The sequence below is a fragment of the Molothrus ater genome, chromosome 1, assembly GCF_012460135.2.
Source record: "Molothrus ater isolate BHLD 08-10-18 breed brown headed cowbird chromosome 1, BPBGC_Mater_1.1, whole genome shotgun sequence".
Classification (NCBI taxonomy): Eukaryota; Metazoa; Chordata; class Aves; order Passeriformes; family Icteridae; genus Molothrus; species Molothrus ater.
In genome coordinates this window covers 2,510,891-2,525,388 of record NC_050478.2, presented here as the reverse complement: position 1 = coordinate 2,525,388, position 14,498 = coordinate 2,510,891, and the positions used below count along the sequence as shown (strand labels likewise).

The window sequence follows — 14,498 nt, the reverse complement described above, 5'->3', positions numbered from 1 at the left end:
AGGAGAGTTTCTGCTTGTTGTCCTCATAAAGTGAAGGATGGAGGTTTGGAGATGGCCTGGACCAAGAGGTGCTGCAGAGCAGCTGGATAAACTGGAGGAATGGGATGTGAAGAGGATAAAACCCAAAAATGAAGTGTTTAGGCACAAATCTGCTCTGGTAAGAGGTGATTGGGGTGAGAAAATATCCCAGCCTGGCACTGCAGACCCAGCTGCTGGGGCTGTGTGGTTTGGGGGGAAGCAGCTGAAGCCACCCCCTGTGGGACAGGAGCTCTGACAGACTGCTCATTCCAAGGAAGGGAATCACACAAGAGTTGGGGTTGGAAGGAACCTCAAAGCCCATCTTGTTGCAATTCCTGCCACAGGCAGGGACACCTTCCACAATCCCAGGCTGCTCCAAGCCTGCACAACCCTGCCTTGGGCACTGCCAGGAGTCCAGGGGCAGCCACAGCTGCTCTGGGCACCCTGTGCCAGGGCCTCAGCACCCTCCCAGCCAGGAATTCCCAATTCCCAATCTCCCATCCATCCCTGCCCTCTGGCAGTGAGAGCCACTCCCTGTGTCCTGTCCCTCCATCCCTTGTCCCCAGTCCCTCTCCAGCTCTCCTGGAGCCCTTCAGACTCTGAGCTCTCCCTGGAGCCTTCTCCTCTCCAGGTGAAGCACCCCAGCCCTCCCAGCTTATGTTCTGCTGGAGGGACTGAAGGGCTTGGAAGTTTCATGAAAACATCAATGTTAAAGCTAAAGAAAACTTGGGAAATGAAGTGCAAAGCTCTCTAGGTCTCAGAACAGAGAGCTGTACAAGCAACAGCTACTGGATGTGGAGGATTCCCCCTAGGAAAAGGGATTTATTGCTGCCTTCAAGCACATCAGCCCAACAGCTTCTCTACAGCCTTCCAGAAGGGCTCAGCCCTTTGGCAGCTCCCAAAGAGCCTGGAGGTACAAACCTGAGAGGGAGCACGTGCTGAGCATGCAGTGAACAGAAGCACAAGCATGACCAGGTTTCCTTTTCTTTCCTTTTAATACAAACATCCTAGGGTGAGTTGGGGGTAGGAGCAGCCTACAGGGAATGTCTTTTGGAATAAAACACTGTGACGTACTTCGGGAATGATGTGCAAAATTGAAAGGGCCAAGCAGGGCCAGCTCAGGACTTCCTGGATTCTTCAGTCTTCTTGATTTCCTGCAAGGAGATCAGGAAAGAGAGTGAGAATTTACCACTCTTTGGGAAACAGCTCTTGGTTTCACAGCTTAGGAGACCAGCAGTGACCAACTGTGCTGGTGTTGTGGGTCCCAGGATGAGGTGAGAGATGAGAATTTGACTCCAAGTTCTCACAAGGCTGATTTATTATTTATGATATTATATATTAAAAGAAATTAGATACTAAAACTACACTAAAGAAAGGAGACATCAGAAGGCTAGAAAGGAATGAGAATAAAAACCCGTGACTGACCAGAGAGTCTGACACAGCTGGACTGGGATTGGCCATAAATTAAAAACAATTCACATGAGACCAATCAAAGATGCACCTGCTGGTGAGCAACCTCCAGACCACACTCCAAACAATCAGATAATTATTGTTTACATTTCTTTTCTGAGGCTTCTCAGAAGAAAAATCCTGGCAAAGGGATTTTTTAGAAAATATCACAGTGACAACCAAAAACTCAGACCAGTTCCATGACATCCCAGGACCAAGCCCTGAGTTCACCTTTAGGGACAGGGCAAGGTTTGACTTGGAAGCTCCAGAAACAGGAATCCCCTTCTCTGCTACCCAGGGATGAATGTTTATTTTGCCCCAACTCAAAAGGATTGTGAAAAAAAGGATTGTGTTGGATTCATCTCCCACTCTCTGATCCACCATCACTTGTACTCAGTCTGTCCCTCAGCAGCTCAAAGCAGAGCAAGTGTGAGATGAGGTGATATTTCTGTGGCTGCCTGAGAACAGACCCTCACCTGCCTGGCCCAGGAATGAGGTGGAGAAAATCCCCAAGGACTCACTCACCTCCAGCAGCACCTCCTTCAATTCAGAATAGGCCTTTTCTAAATCATCATTAATGATGACCAGGTCAAACAGCCCAGGCTCTTTACCTGGGGAAGGAGATGAGGACAGAGTTAGAGGACAATTTTTCTCCCCTGTGTCAGCTCTCGTGCACAAAGCCCCATGGCATTTTAATAAGATATTTCAGTATTATTATTAGATCAGCTGCTGCTAATGAACTGCTCTGCCAAGCACCCCCGAGGAACTGCAGTGGGAAGTGCAGCAGTGATCCAACTCAGCTCATGGCAAGCCCTGCCAGCGCTGCTGGAGAGCACAAATCAGCTGTTGCCACCAAAACCAGCTCCCAAATCAGCCAGGCACCCCCCTCCCCCTGCACACAGCCCTCCAGGGACTCACTGAGCTCCAGGTCCACGCGGGCTGCAGTCAAACGCTTCTGTAAACTCTCCTCTGTCTCCGTCTTCCGCTCCCGGAGTCGTTTCTCCTAAACCCAGGGACAGAGACACGAAGGGAATGAGAGCTCTGAAAGCTGCAGGCACAAACCACCCCCACCCTCAGGCAGGTGCTGTCTGTGACCATGGGCACGTGAGAACACCCTGCAAAGGGTGAGGGGCCTCACTTACAGCCCAGTGCAAAGCAGTGGCCAAACTGGGCTTGAGATCTCCTACCCACAATTCAGGGTCCCAGGTTTCTTTTACCTCCCTCTCATTTATTTATTTTTCCAGGTACTGCTGGAAATGAGATCTCTCTGCTGGGCTCTGGCATCTGGTGCTGCTGGCTTCCTCCTCCACAAACTCAACGAGAAACAGAGCCTGCCTGATGTACTGAGAGCAAGAGGGGAGAGTCAGGAGTTGTCCTCATGTGTCCTCATCCCTCTCTGAACCATGCTCGTCAGTGATTGCACTGCTGCAAGAGTCCCTCTGCAATCACTTACACAGGGTAAGACCAGAGGAGCACAGAATTTAGGGTGCTGCACAGAACCAGCCTCCCTGGGTTTAATATTAACTGTGAAGGGAAATCTCAGCACAGCATGAAGCACAATTAATACATTTAAAGACTGGCCATGCTGCAATGGGGTTCATAACCAAGGTGTGGAAAACATTGAGGAAGGACTCAAAAAACAATACACAGGAAGATTTATCCCTGAGAGCCAGAGGCTGGGGAGCTGGGCTGGATGGAGATATGTTATAGGAGCCTCCTCGAGCCAGGTCTCATAAGCTCTTGGAGGTCTATAACACACCCAAGATAGTTCAGCTACCCTTGGAGGCATAAAAATCAGCAGGATGGCTTCTGTTGTAGTGTTGGAAACAAAAAGGTTCAATAAACAACAAGATAAGAGCCAAGTGCCAGAGGTTCTTGGCCCTGGTACAACACCTCACAAAAGCCATTACTTTCTTTGTTCTCTTCTTTTTCTAGTAAATTGCCCAAGCAGGACTTTTTGGCTCCTCTCCAATTAGCTATCCTTAAGTTTGAGGTGAAGTCCCCTAAGCCTATGAGATGTCTTTTTACCTAACTGAGAAAAGAAACTCCTGGGTTTCTTTCCTTTTGGAGGGGACAAAGGACACTTTTGTCCCTCTGTGGCACACTCCTAGAGGGACATGCCTGGGGATGTGCTCCCCACCTGGAGCAGGGCCCTGCAGAGGGAAGGGGGAGCCGTGGCTGCTGATTACCTCTAAGCGCTAACGGCAAAGCAAGGCGGGCGCTCACCAGGATCTCAATGGAGGGCGGCTGCACCGAGATGTAGATGGGGTCCAGCTCCGTCCTCTTGATGTTCTTCACGCCCTGGATGTCGATGTCCAGCACACAGATCTGGTTCTGGGCCTGCACGGCCTGCACAGCTCCTTTACTGGGGACACAGCACACAGGGAAGGGGTCAGAGAGCCCAGGGGTCCCAGGACGAGGGAAGAGATGAGAATTCGAGTCCATGTTTCAGAAGGCTGATTTATTATTTTGTGATGTCTATTATATTAAAACTATACTAAAAAAGAATAGAAGAAAGGATTTCATCAGAAGGCTGGCAAGGACTAGAAATGGAATCTTGTGACTGATCAGAGAGTCTGAGACAGCTGGACTGTGATTGGCCATTAATTAAAAACAACCACATGAGCCCAATCCCAGATGCACCTGTTGCATTCCACAGCAGCAGATAACCATTGGTTACATTTCATTTCTGAAGCTTCTCAGCTTCTCAGGAGAAAAATCCTAGCAAAAGTATTTTTCATAAAATATGTCCTTGACACAGGGATGTGGTTATTAATTGTTGTGGGTCCCCAGGAGGAGGGAAGAGATGACAGTTCTGACTCCATGTTTCTGAAGGCTGATATTATATTTTATATTTTATTATATTTTTTATATTTTAGATCCTAATTTATGTTTATATTTTTATATTTTATTTTATATTTTATATTATTTTTATATATTTTTAATTTTTATTTTTAATTTTTATTTTTAATTTTTTATCTATCTATTTTTTATCTATCTATTTTTATCTATCTATTTTTATCTATCTATTTTTATCTATCTATTTTTTATCTATCTATTTTTATCTATCTATTTTTTATCTGGCATATATTTTATTATAAAAATATATGTAAAATAAAATATATTATATTATAAGAAAATTATACACTAAAACTACACCAAAGAAAAAGAAAGGAGACATCAGAAGGCTAGAGAAGAATGATAATAAAAACCTGTGACAGACTCAGAGAGCCCAGCACAGCTGGACTGGGATTGGTCATTAATTAAAGACAATTCACATGGAACCAATCAAAGATGCACCTGTTGGTAAGCAACCTCCAGACCACAATCCAGATAATTCTTGTTTATATTTCATTTTTACATTTCTCAGGAGAAAAATCCTGGCAAAGGATTTTTCCTAAAATATGACAGTGACACAGGGGGGTTGGGGTGTCCCCTCTAGCAGCAGGGGAACCTCACAGGGCTCCCCAAACTGTGGCAGGAGGGGACAGAGCCTGCTCTGCTCTTGATGAAGAGTTTCTCCAAGTGTCACTGCTCTGGCTGGAGCAGGGAGCTGCTGTCTCCTGCTAGAGGGGCTGGCAAAGCCGTGCTGGAAGCTGTGGGGATGGATCATGTGTGATTATCCCACAGGATGGGTGGGATGTCCATCCACTCCTGCCTTGGCAGAGCTTCACCACCTGGAGGGAAGTTCGCTGCTCATGGCAGGAGGTTGGAACTCGATGATCTTAAAGGTCCCTTCCAATCCAAACCATCCTGGGATTCTTTGACAAACATGGAAACAGCCTTCATTAAAGAGCAAAACCACTGAGAAGTGCCCTTCTGCAGAGATCCACTGGCTCTGCTCAAGGATGCTGGATGGACATGGATGCTCCATCTGTGTCACAGACACATTTTATGAAAAATGCCCTCCTTAGGATTTTTTCTTCTGAGAGGCCTCAGGAACAAAATGTAAGCAATGGTTATCTGCTGCTGTGGAATGCAACAGGTGCATCTGGGATTGGGCTCGTGTGGTTGTTTTTAATTAATGGCCAATCACAGCCAGCTGGTTTGGACTCTGTCCAAGACAGAAGCTTTTGTTATCATTCCTTCTTTTTCTATTCTTATCTAGGGTTTCATCAGAAGGCTTTCTTCTATTCTTTTGCTATAGTTTTAATATAATATACATCATAAAATAACAAATCAGCCTTCTGAAACATGGAGTCAGATCCTCATCTCTTCCCTCATCCCTGGACCCCTGTGAACACCCTCACACATCTGGGTCACAAGATGCATTTAATTCTCCACTCAGTTTTTCAAGTGGTGGCTTTTATATGCTGTAAAGACAATTTCTCTTCCCCAACATGGGGAATTGCCTCAAGCTTTTTAATCATTTATTATAATTCACTGATGACTTAAGGAGCAGAAAGGATTGGTGAGAACTTCAATTCTGCTAAGCTTGAGGGACTCTCCATTTACCCCACATCTGGGCAAGAACATCCTCAGGGGCTTGGAGAGATTCTGTATTTATTTTCTAACATCCCAGAATAGTTGGATTGGGAATGATCTCCAGGACCCTGTAACTGCAGCCCCTGTGGCACAGGCAGGGACACCTGACCTACCTTGTCCCGTACATGTTCCCAGAGAACTCCGCGTGCTCGATAAATTCACCAGCATCAATTTCCCTCTGCATTTCCTCCCTGGTCACAAAGTGATAATCTGGAGAGGGGCAAATGGGAAAAATGGAGAGACATTAGCATTCTGAAGGTAAAGTTCATGGTCAAAATGACACCCGTGGGTTTTTGGGGGAGAAGACACTCAAAATCTGTTTTAAATAAGGATTCGCTTCCTACTTCCACACCAGTTGTCCAAGCATCTGCTCAAAACTTTCTGGAGTTTTCTGTGTGGCCAAAAATGCTGCTCTAGCCCATTTTTCATATCCTTTCCCATTCCTGGTGCAGTGGGAACTTCTCCTCCCTTGCTTCCAGGTGTGGGACACACTACAGCAGTAATGATGAGGCCTTTCATTTAAAGGGTTTCTAATTAAAGACCAGAATGGGATGAGAGAGGGGGAGATAAAAGGGAACATCAAAACCAAACTAACTTAAAAGGAATATTTCTCTATCTTCTGTTGAAATTCCTTCCTGTCACTTCAGAGGGAAAACTGCCATTGGAAATGAAGAACAAACCTCATTTGGTTGCTTCTTAAATATGCAAATACATGAGAAAACAGCTGGGCACAAACAATTAATACAGCTAAAACCATCTCATTAAGCAGCTGCACTTCCCAAAGCAGTGGCCATTGGAGATATGTCCCCAGAACTACCTGGAACTTTGGAAAAATCAAATCACCCAAGTTCAGAGCACAGCACCTAAAATGAGAGCCCAGCTTTGAAAACCTGAATTATTTAGAGAGTGCAATGAGACAGACCTGACTGCAACAGGCTCACCTTTGCCATTCACTTCTCCAGGTCTTGGCTGCCTTGTGGTATCTGCAGGAAAAAAAAGAGAAGAAAAAAAAGAAAAAACAGCCTTGTAAATTCTGTACATCACCCATGGGTGCTGCAGCATCAAAGAAATGCCAAGGTCTAAGTGGCACATGGATCTCTAGGGAAAAAATCTCTATAAAGAGGGTTTGGGAGAAAATAAGGTTTAGTTTGGAGTGAGGTGAGAGATGCAGTTGAATCAGGAGCATGGGATGACACACACACAAAATGGATAATTTTAAGTTTTTCTCTCCTCCCATAGCATTAGATTTTTAAACATCCAGTATTTTTTCTTTCATGGTGGAGTGAATCCAGATCTCAAAGCACAGATTTTACTTTTAGTACACAGTGTTGGGACATTAAAACACATTTTGGAAACGGACCTAAAAACATCTTACAAAGCTCCATTGAAAAATCAAGTGGCTTTTGAAGCAGAACTGTGGGGTGATTTTGTGACTTTCACAGTCAAGAATCACTCAGAAGAACCTTGTTTCCTCTCTGAGTTGTGTTTAGAGATGTGGAGAGTCACTAAACCTGGAAAGCTGCTACTCCAGACAAAGCTTAGACTCACCATTTAATACCAGGACTAAAAGGTGCCCTGAATTATTTAAACACCCCCAGGATCCCACAGACAGACTAGGACACAGGCAAACCATGCAAAGCCATAATGTGGGGTATAAATAGAGGGAGGCTCTGAGCTGGCCAGCCCTGGGTACTCACGGGAGACGCTGAAGCCGAAGATGTTCTCATAATCTTTGAGCAGTTTCTTTAACAAAGTGCTTTTCCCTGCACCTGAGGGGCCACTCAGAACCACTGGCCTTGGTCCCTGCATGACTGGGGAGAGACAGAAAAATGGGTCTGGTTAGAAACACCCATGGAAAGGCAGCTGTGGATATCCCAGGAGTGCTCAGCCCCTCAAAACAGCACCAATCTTTTACCCTTGGGTACAAATTTATGCAGGAAAAGCTGAAATTATGCAAAATCACAAGCTTAGAGCTGATAAAAAGCACTGGGAGTGCAGAAACATTTCTCAAGAGACTGAGGTTAAACTCATAGGATGTAACCCAAAGAAGGAGGAAACTGGGATTTAGCTGCCCCTAAACTGGGATGACTGAAGCCACCTGTTTCCCATCACAGCTGGGTCTCACTGGGACCAAAATCCTAAGGAAAACTCTCTCTAAAAGGAACAAAATCCTATTTGTGCCTGGTGGCATTTGGAATCATGGGACAGAGGTACAGTCCCAGTCCCCTCCCTCTCACAGGGAGAAAGGAGAGTTTGCAGATAAACTTATATCAGAGTTTGCAGATAAAACTTTATATCACCAACCCCCAAACCCTTGCAACAGCATCTGAACTCAGGTGCAATCACTGCCATGAACAGGCTCAGGGGTTCATTCCCACATTTCCTGAAGCCCCAACTCCGTCTGCAGGTGTTTCACGGCAAGAAAGAAACAGATCCCACAAACCAGTTCCTGGTACAGGTGAAAAAAAATGCAGCCTGGGGCCACACAGGGGGAAAGGGAGAGGGAGAAGGGAGAAGGGGTTTTCATGTTCCTGTGTCTCTAGAGAGAAGAAAGGTTAATTACCCACATGTGAAAAAGAAGAAATGCTGTGTGAAGGTGTGGGGGTACCACTGGGGACCCTCATCCCTCAGCAGCTTCCAAAGCAGAAGCGATGGTGAGAGTGGAACAAATCAAACAAGTTCCTCCTATTTAAGTTTCAGCAAGCAATCAAATCATTTCCTCGGCCTCTCGGGCCGGGTGTGGCCCGGGGAGGCCCCAGCCAAGAAGCAGATAAAGCCTTTCCATTTTCAACGAGCTCGCAGCAATGTCACCCTGACCTTACACATCACTTTTCAAACGGCCTTAAGGCAAATGCTGTCTCACCAGAGCGGCCGCGGGCTAATCCCGCCGGGCTGCCTCTCCCTGACCCCGCGTTTCCAGCCCTAAATCCCTCCTCCCTCGGCCAGCACGGAGAATTACACAACTTTTCCTCTCTCTGCTCCCCGAGGATCCTCGTCTGACCGCAGCTCATCCCAGGCGGGGTTTAAGGCTCGGGAGGTGCCGAGAGCGGCAGCGTGGGCGGTGAGAACACCCACGGTCGATAATCATCCAGAAGGAAATTCCTTGATTCCTTCTTTTTTTTTATTTTTAGTGCCCTCCGAGTGCTGCAGCCTCAGAGATGCAAGAGATGAAACCTTGGGGAGGACCAATCCCATCACCACAAAAGCAGAAGGCTGAACAAACTCCAGGAAATCCTTTGGGGGCTTTCCTACCATCATTCCCTTGGTCCTTAAACGTCTGTAATTTCCAAAAAACACAGGTTTTGCCTAAACGGTCAATACCCAAAGAAAGCACCAGGGAAATGCTGCTCAGTGCTTGCAGAGCAGTTACCCAAAGCATTTTCTTCTCTCTGTGCCACAGAATTCATCAGGTGAGCCCTCAGCATTCCTTGGAAAACGCTCCACACAAATCCATCCCTTCAGCCATCCCAAAGTGCTTCACAACACATTTACCCCAAACAATGCTGCTCCATCCCACACCAGCTTCCACCAGCACCCCAAAACCCCACAAGGGGCATTGGGGTGTCATGGATGTCCAGCTTCCCTTCCCAGACCCAGCTGTGCCAACAAGAACTGTGCTGGGTGCACAAATCCCAGGGCCAGATCCCCTCATCTCCCTCAAAATTCCACCTGCCCTTAGCAAACACCAGCAGAAACATAAAACTGCCCAAATCACTTCCAATCATTCCATTCAAGCCCAGATCAACTGGGAAGGGAGCTGGGAGAGGCTCCAACACATCCTTACCTTTTCCTTGTGCTCCCTTGCAGCCAAGGAAAGCAGAGTGGCAGCAGCACAGGCTCCTGGGGCCAGAGCTGGGCTATTTGTGAGCTCCTAAAGCCTTAATTAACCAGCTGCAATTTGCAGGTGGCCAATGAGAACAACCCTGCTGAGCTTTAATCTCCCCCTGCTTCCTCCTCCATCCACTCCCTGCTCTCCTGGCTGCCAAAGCTGCAGCCAACAGCCCCAAAAGGCTGAGGGGTGGCAGAGCTTGCTGGGCTGGGATGATGGAAAACACCAAAGCTGCTCCTGGCCCTGCAGGCACAAGGATTTTGCCAGTGTAGAATCCTGGAATGGTTTGTGTTGGACCTTCCAGAGCATCTGTTCCACAGCCCTGCCATGGGCAAGGACAATTCCCACTAGGCCAGGCTGCTCCAAGCTCCATCCAACCTGGGACACTTGCAGGAACGCTGCTCTTCCTTTGGAGCAGATCCACACAGCTTCACCTCAGCTCCTTCTCCTGCTCACAGATCCAAACCACGCCCCCAGTGGGACCCCCTCCTCCACTTCACTCCCTTTTCCTTCCCCAAAATACTCCTAACTAAAGGAAAAGACAGCTGGGCTGTGATCATGTCTCACTTCTTGCAAAACAGCTAAAAATAAACCTAAAGACTTGCAGGTGTTTCCTCCTGCCTCCCTTGTGAATCCCTGCTCTTGCTGCAGGTCTGCAGAGGAAAACTGAGAGGGAACAAAAGGCATTTCCACTCCCATGGAATCCCATCGTGGCCTGGGCCCTCACAGGAGGGAAGGTGGCAAACTGGGAATTTCACAGAATTCCAGAATGGTGGGGTTGGAAGGGACCTCAAAGCTCACCCAGAGCCACCCCTGCCATGGCAGGGACAGCTCCCACTGTCCCAGGCTGCTCCAAGCCCTGGCCAGCCTGGCCTGGGATGGAGCATCCACAATTCCCAGGGCAATCCCACGATGTCCCTGCCCTCATCCCTGCTCCCCAAACACCACAGCCCTCAAAACCCACAGGTAAAGCACTAAGAAAGCCCCCAAACCCCAGATCTGGTGGATCTGGGGCTTTTTTCTCTCTCCTGTTTGGTTCCAGGCATGCATTGGTGCATCACATTTCCAAGCTGGCTGCAGCAATGTCACAAAGATGTGTTTATTTTAGGCAGAAGCTCCATTTTTTTATTCCCCCTTTTGTCAGGTTTTGGCATTTTCAGAGCAGCCAATCTGCAAATATCCAGCACAGAGAATTTCCTAAAAATGGGTTGGGATCCAGCCTAATCCACCAAAACCACTGCAGAGTTGATCAGCAAGAGAGCAGCCCAACTAATTAACAATATTAATTACCTCCCACACCTGGGCCTGAGGACAAACAGCCACAGAAACCCCTTTGGGCTGCAGAGGTGCTCACAGGAGGATGTCCCCAAGGCAAGGAATGGCTCCTGGTCTGCTTGTGCTGCTAAATTCACCCTGGATTTTCCCCCACAGGTGGCAACATAACCAGGGGAGCAAAGGACAGACATCAAAAGAGTTAAACAAATTAAAAGTGATTAGCAGAGAGGCTTTACAGGGAAGGCAAAGCCACCTTATGAAGAAGGAAAGAAGATTAAAGCACGGTTTCCCTGGAGCCTTGAGAAAGGTCTCCTGGATTAGGAATTATAATCCCACCCCCTATTTTTAGCAGGTTTGTTATAAAGGTGCCACCCCCACCTTGGTAAGATTTGAGACAGGTTCCAAGAAGGGAGAGAGCTCCTGCTGTGACAGGGAATGATCTGCAGGGAGGTTCCAACCTTCCAACTTCACCCATGCTGTGATTCTGTGAGGAGCAGAGCATCCCACAGCAGTACAGAGCTGGAGCTCAGCCACCTTTTTCCTGGAAATAATTACCTCCAAAGCACTAATTAGCCTCTCCACTGGCTGCACCCTGGCTTGCAGGGAGTGGTGATGCTGCAGACAGAACACAAAGCACTTGCCCGAGGTCACTGCAGAAATCAGGGAGCTCCAAGCCCATTATTCCCAGACCATGTCCTCCTGTAAACCAGAGCAGCTGAACCCAGCAGGAGGATGAAACCCACCTGGGAAAACCTCTGGAGAGGTGAAGCTCACACAGGTGTGGTTTTACCATCCACTTCCCCACATGTGTTTGTTTTAGGATACCTGAGGGATGCTTGTCCCTAAAGCCCTCTAACCTCACCCCACCCCACAGTGCCCACAAACCCCACAAGCACATCCCTGGCTGGTTTATCCAACCAGGGACACCTCAGAGCCACCCTGGAGCAGCTCAGCCATGGGGACCCGGTGTGGATGTTGGGAAGGGCACAGAGCCAGCCTGGGGACAGCCCCTCAGCCATCCCACATGGATAACACAGGACAGAGCAGGGAGAGCTCAGCCTCCCCAGGGCTGGGAGGGGGGGGATCAGCACCCCCAGGTCGGTACCTCAGTGTTCTGGCACCCCCATGGGGCACTCAGCAGCCTGGGGCCAGCTGGGTCCCCTCAGCCCAAGGCCTTTGTGAGGGGCTGAGCACCCCAAGGCCAGCCAGGAGTCCCCAATCCAGGGCCCTCAAGAGGGGCTGAGCACCCCAAGGCCAGCCAGGACTCCCCAGTGCAGGGCCCTCAAGAGGGGCTGCGCACCCCAAGGCCAGCCAGGACTCCCTAATCCAGGGCCCTCAAGAAGGGCTGAGGCCCCAGGACCCCTCAGCAGAGGAACCCCGTGAGGAGCTCGGCACCCCGGAGCAGGTCGGGCCCCCTCAGCCAAGGGTCCTTATGAGGGGCTGAGAACCCCAGAGCCGGCCAGGACTCCTCATGCCAAGCCCCCGTGAGGGGCTGAACGCCCCGAGGCCACTCAGCCCAGGACCCCCGTGCGTGACGGAGCTCCTCGGGCTGGTTAGACCCCCTCTGTGCACGGCCCCTGTGAGGGTCTCGGCACCCCGTGCGTGGCCGTGCCCCTCGGCCCGCGGTCCCCGTGAGGATGCGAGCCCCGGCCCCATCCCCGCTCACCCGCCCGGGCGATCCCCGCCCCGCGCATCCGCCCGAGGATCATGAGGGGATTGGGGGGGGGGCGCTCCCGGCAGCCCCCGCGCGCGCCCGCCGCCACCGCCGCGCGCCTGACGTCACCGCGGGGGCGGGGCCCGGGGGGCGGGGAGCGCGCGCCGTCACGTGAGTGCTGGGCGGCGGGACGGACCACGCGGCGGAACGGGCGGGGGGGGGTGAGAGAGGGGCTGAACCATGATTGGGCGGGGGGAGCAGCACGGGCAGGGCCGTGATGGCGGGGGGAGTTGGGGGAGAACGGAGGGGGCAACATGGGCTGAACCACGGCGGGGCGGAGGGACGGTGGTGGTGTTGGGCCGAACCACGATGCGGTGGCGGGAGCCATAGTGGGGTTGCAGAGAGGCGGGAGGGCTGAACCAAGGTGGGCGTGGGGGGGAGGCATAATGGATTGAACCATGACGGGGAGAGGGGGGAGCTATCATGGAAGTGACCTATGGCTGGGCAGTGGGACGTGTTGGGCTAAACCATTGCGGGAATGGGGGTAACCCTAGTGGGGCGGAACCACGGCGAGGGCGGGGGAGACGTGGGGCTGAACCATTGCGGGAATGGGGGGCAGTCATAACATGGCCGGAGCTGTCATGGGGCTGCCCCGTGCTGAAGGGGGGATGTGGAAGCTTCACAGCGATGGGGACACGGCAGTGTCACCCCACAGCCACCCCAGCACCTTTCCTTGTCACCAGGGTGTCCCCAGGCTGTGTCCCCTTCTCCGTGTGCCGGGCCCGTCCCTCACAGCCGGGCTGCGATGGCGGCCAGCCGTGCGCTGAGGTGAGCACGGGGTGCCTGTGGGGCAGCGGCGGCTCTCCTGCCGGGGAGCTCCCGTCACCCTCACGGTGACACCCGGTGTGAGCTCCCGTCACCCTCACAGTGACACCCGGTGTGAGCTCCCGTCACCCTCACGGTGACACCTGGTCCCTCACGGTGATACCGGCTCTCCCCCCTTCCCTAGCAGTGCCCTGCGCCTCCTGGCCCGGTCCCGGCCGCCGCTCTCTGCCTGCACCCGCAGCAATTCCAACCGTGCGGCCATTGGGCACCTGCAGCGGCAGCGCTACGGCCGCCTGTACCCGCTGCTGCTCGTCAGCACCGACGGCTCCACCGTCCGCCTGCGCTACGGAGAGCCCAAGAGGATCCTCATGGTACGGGGACAGTGACAGACTGGGAGCAGGGAGGTCACAAGGGCCTGGGATGTGTCCTGGGGGGCTCATGGTGTGGTTCAGGGGGTTCACACCCTGTCCCGGGGCCTGGGAGCTCACACTGTGTCCCTGGAATCTCACACTATATTCCAGGGATCTCACACCATGTCCTAGGGGTTTCATGGCATGTCCTAGGGGTGTCACACTGTGTCCCCGCGGTATCATCCCGTGTCCCCCGTGTCCCCAGATGCCCCTGGACAGCAACACACTGCCCGAAGCCGAGCGCAAGGCTCGTCTGCGCCGGCAATTCCCCCGCAAACCTAAGGCCAAGGAGGAGGAAACCTTCGAGGGCATCGACCTGGACACCTACAAGAAGTTCTGGAAGAAGTGAAGTGCTGAAAGCATAAGTATTTAAATGTATCGATAAATGTATCAATAAATGTATCAATAAATGTATCAATAAATGTATCAATAAGTACAAGTCCAGGCGTGTGTGGGTGTCGGCTCTGCGGGGTTCCCCCCGCGCTGGGCGGCGCGGTGGTACCGCCCGTCCGCTCCCCCCTCCGGCCGTGCCCGCGGTGGTAGCGGCGGGGCG

The 14,498-nt window shown here is 51.0% G+C and overlaps 2 protein-coding genes across 8 annotated transcripts; one reads left to right on the top strand and one right to left on the bottom strand.

Annotated features, from left to right (window-relative positions):
- Positions 1-994: 994 nt before the first annotated feature.
- On the bottom strand, positions 995-12,846 carry GUK1 (guanylate kinase 1). 4 transcript variants are annotated; one of them, XM_036379148.2, is made up of 8 exons: positions 12,723-12,846; positions 7,650-7,763; positions 6,894-6,935; positions 6,066-6,162; positions 3,694-3,832; positions 2,386-2,470; positions 1,993-2,078; positions 995-1,172 (listed from the first exon to the last, which is right to left on the bottom strand). In XM_036379148.2, exons 1-8 carry the CDS (start codon positions 12,763-12,765, stop codon positions 1,137-1,139), a joined length of 642 nt encoding a protein of 213 aa, XP_036235041.1. In that variant the 5' UTR covers positions 12,766-12,846; the 3' UTR covers positions 995-1,136. The 4 variants fall into 4 exon arrangements, 3 of the variants coding, with proteins under 3 accessions (XP_036235041.1, XP_054373555.1, XP_036235042.1); XM_054517580.1 differs by lacking the exon at positions 12,723-12,846 and adding an exon at positions 11,435-11,591; XM_036379149.2 differs by lacking the exon at positions 12,723-12,846 and adding an exon at positions 11,072-11,157.
- Positions 12,847-12,862: 16 nt separating this feature from the next.
- Positions 12,863-14,389, top strand: MRPL55 (mitochondrial ribosomal protein L55). 4 transcript variants are annotated; one of them, XM_036379151.1, is made up of 4 exons: positions 12,863-12,881; positions 13,454-13,538; positions 13,723-13,906; positions 14,151-14,389. In XM_036379151.1, the coding sequence occupies exons 2-4, from the start codon at positions 13,516-13,518 to the stop codon at positions 14,292-14,294; spliced, it is 351 nt and encodes a 116-aa protein (XP_036235044.1). In that variant the 5' UTR covers positions 12,863-12,881; positions 13,454-13,515; the 3' UTR covers positions 14,295-14,389. The 4 variants fall into 4 exon arrangements, with proteins under 4 accessions (XP_036235044.1, XP_054373664.1, XP_054373706.1 ...); XM_054517689.1 differs by having other exon boundaries at positions 12,865-12,881; positions 13,720-13,906; XM_054517731.1 differs by lacking the exon at positions 12,863-12,881 and adding an exon at positions 12,914-12,931.
- The last annotated feature ends 109 nt before the right edge of the window (positions 14,390-14,498 follow it).

What these genes read in the sequence shown, in the direction of transcription:
- GUK1 (XM_054517580.1), bottom strand. Translation starts at nt 11,558, where the DNA reads ATGCTCTGCTCCTCACAGAATCACAGCATGGGTGAAGTTGGAAGGTTG. An exon ending in CTTCGGCTTCAGCGTCTCCC is followed by an intron (nt 6,936 to 7,649) that starts GTGAGTACCCAG and finishes TTTTTCCTGCAG; the next exon opens with ATACCACAAGGCAGCCAAGA. An exon ending in CCGCGTGGACCTGGAGCTCA is followed by an intron (nt 2,079 to 2,385) that starts GTGAGTCCCTGG and finishes CTCCTTCCCCAG; the next exon opens with GTAAAGAGCCTGGGCTGTTT.
- MRPL55 (XM_054517689.1), top strand. Translation starts at nt 13,516, where the DNA reads ATGGCGGCCAGCCGTGCGCTGAG. An exon ending in GCGGCCAGCCGTGCGCTGAG is followed by an intron (nt 13,539 to 13,719) that starts GTGAGCACGGGG and finishes CCCCTTCCCTAG; the next exon opens with CAGTGCCCTGCGCCTCCTGG. An exon ending in AGCCCAAGAGGATCCTCATG is followed by an intron (nt 13,907 to 14,150) that starts GTACGGGGACAG and finishes CCGTGTCCCCAG; the next exon opens with ATGCCCCTGGACAGCAACAC.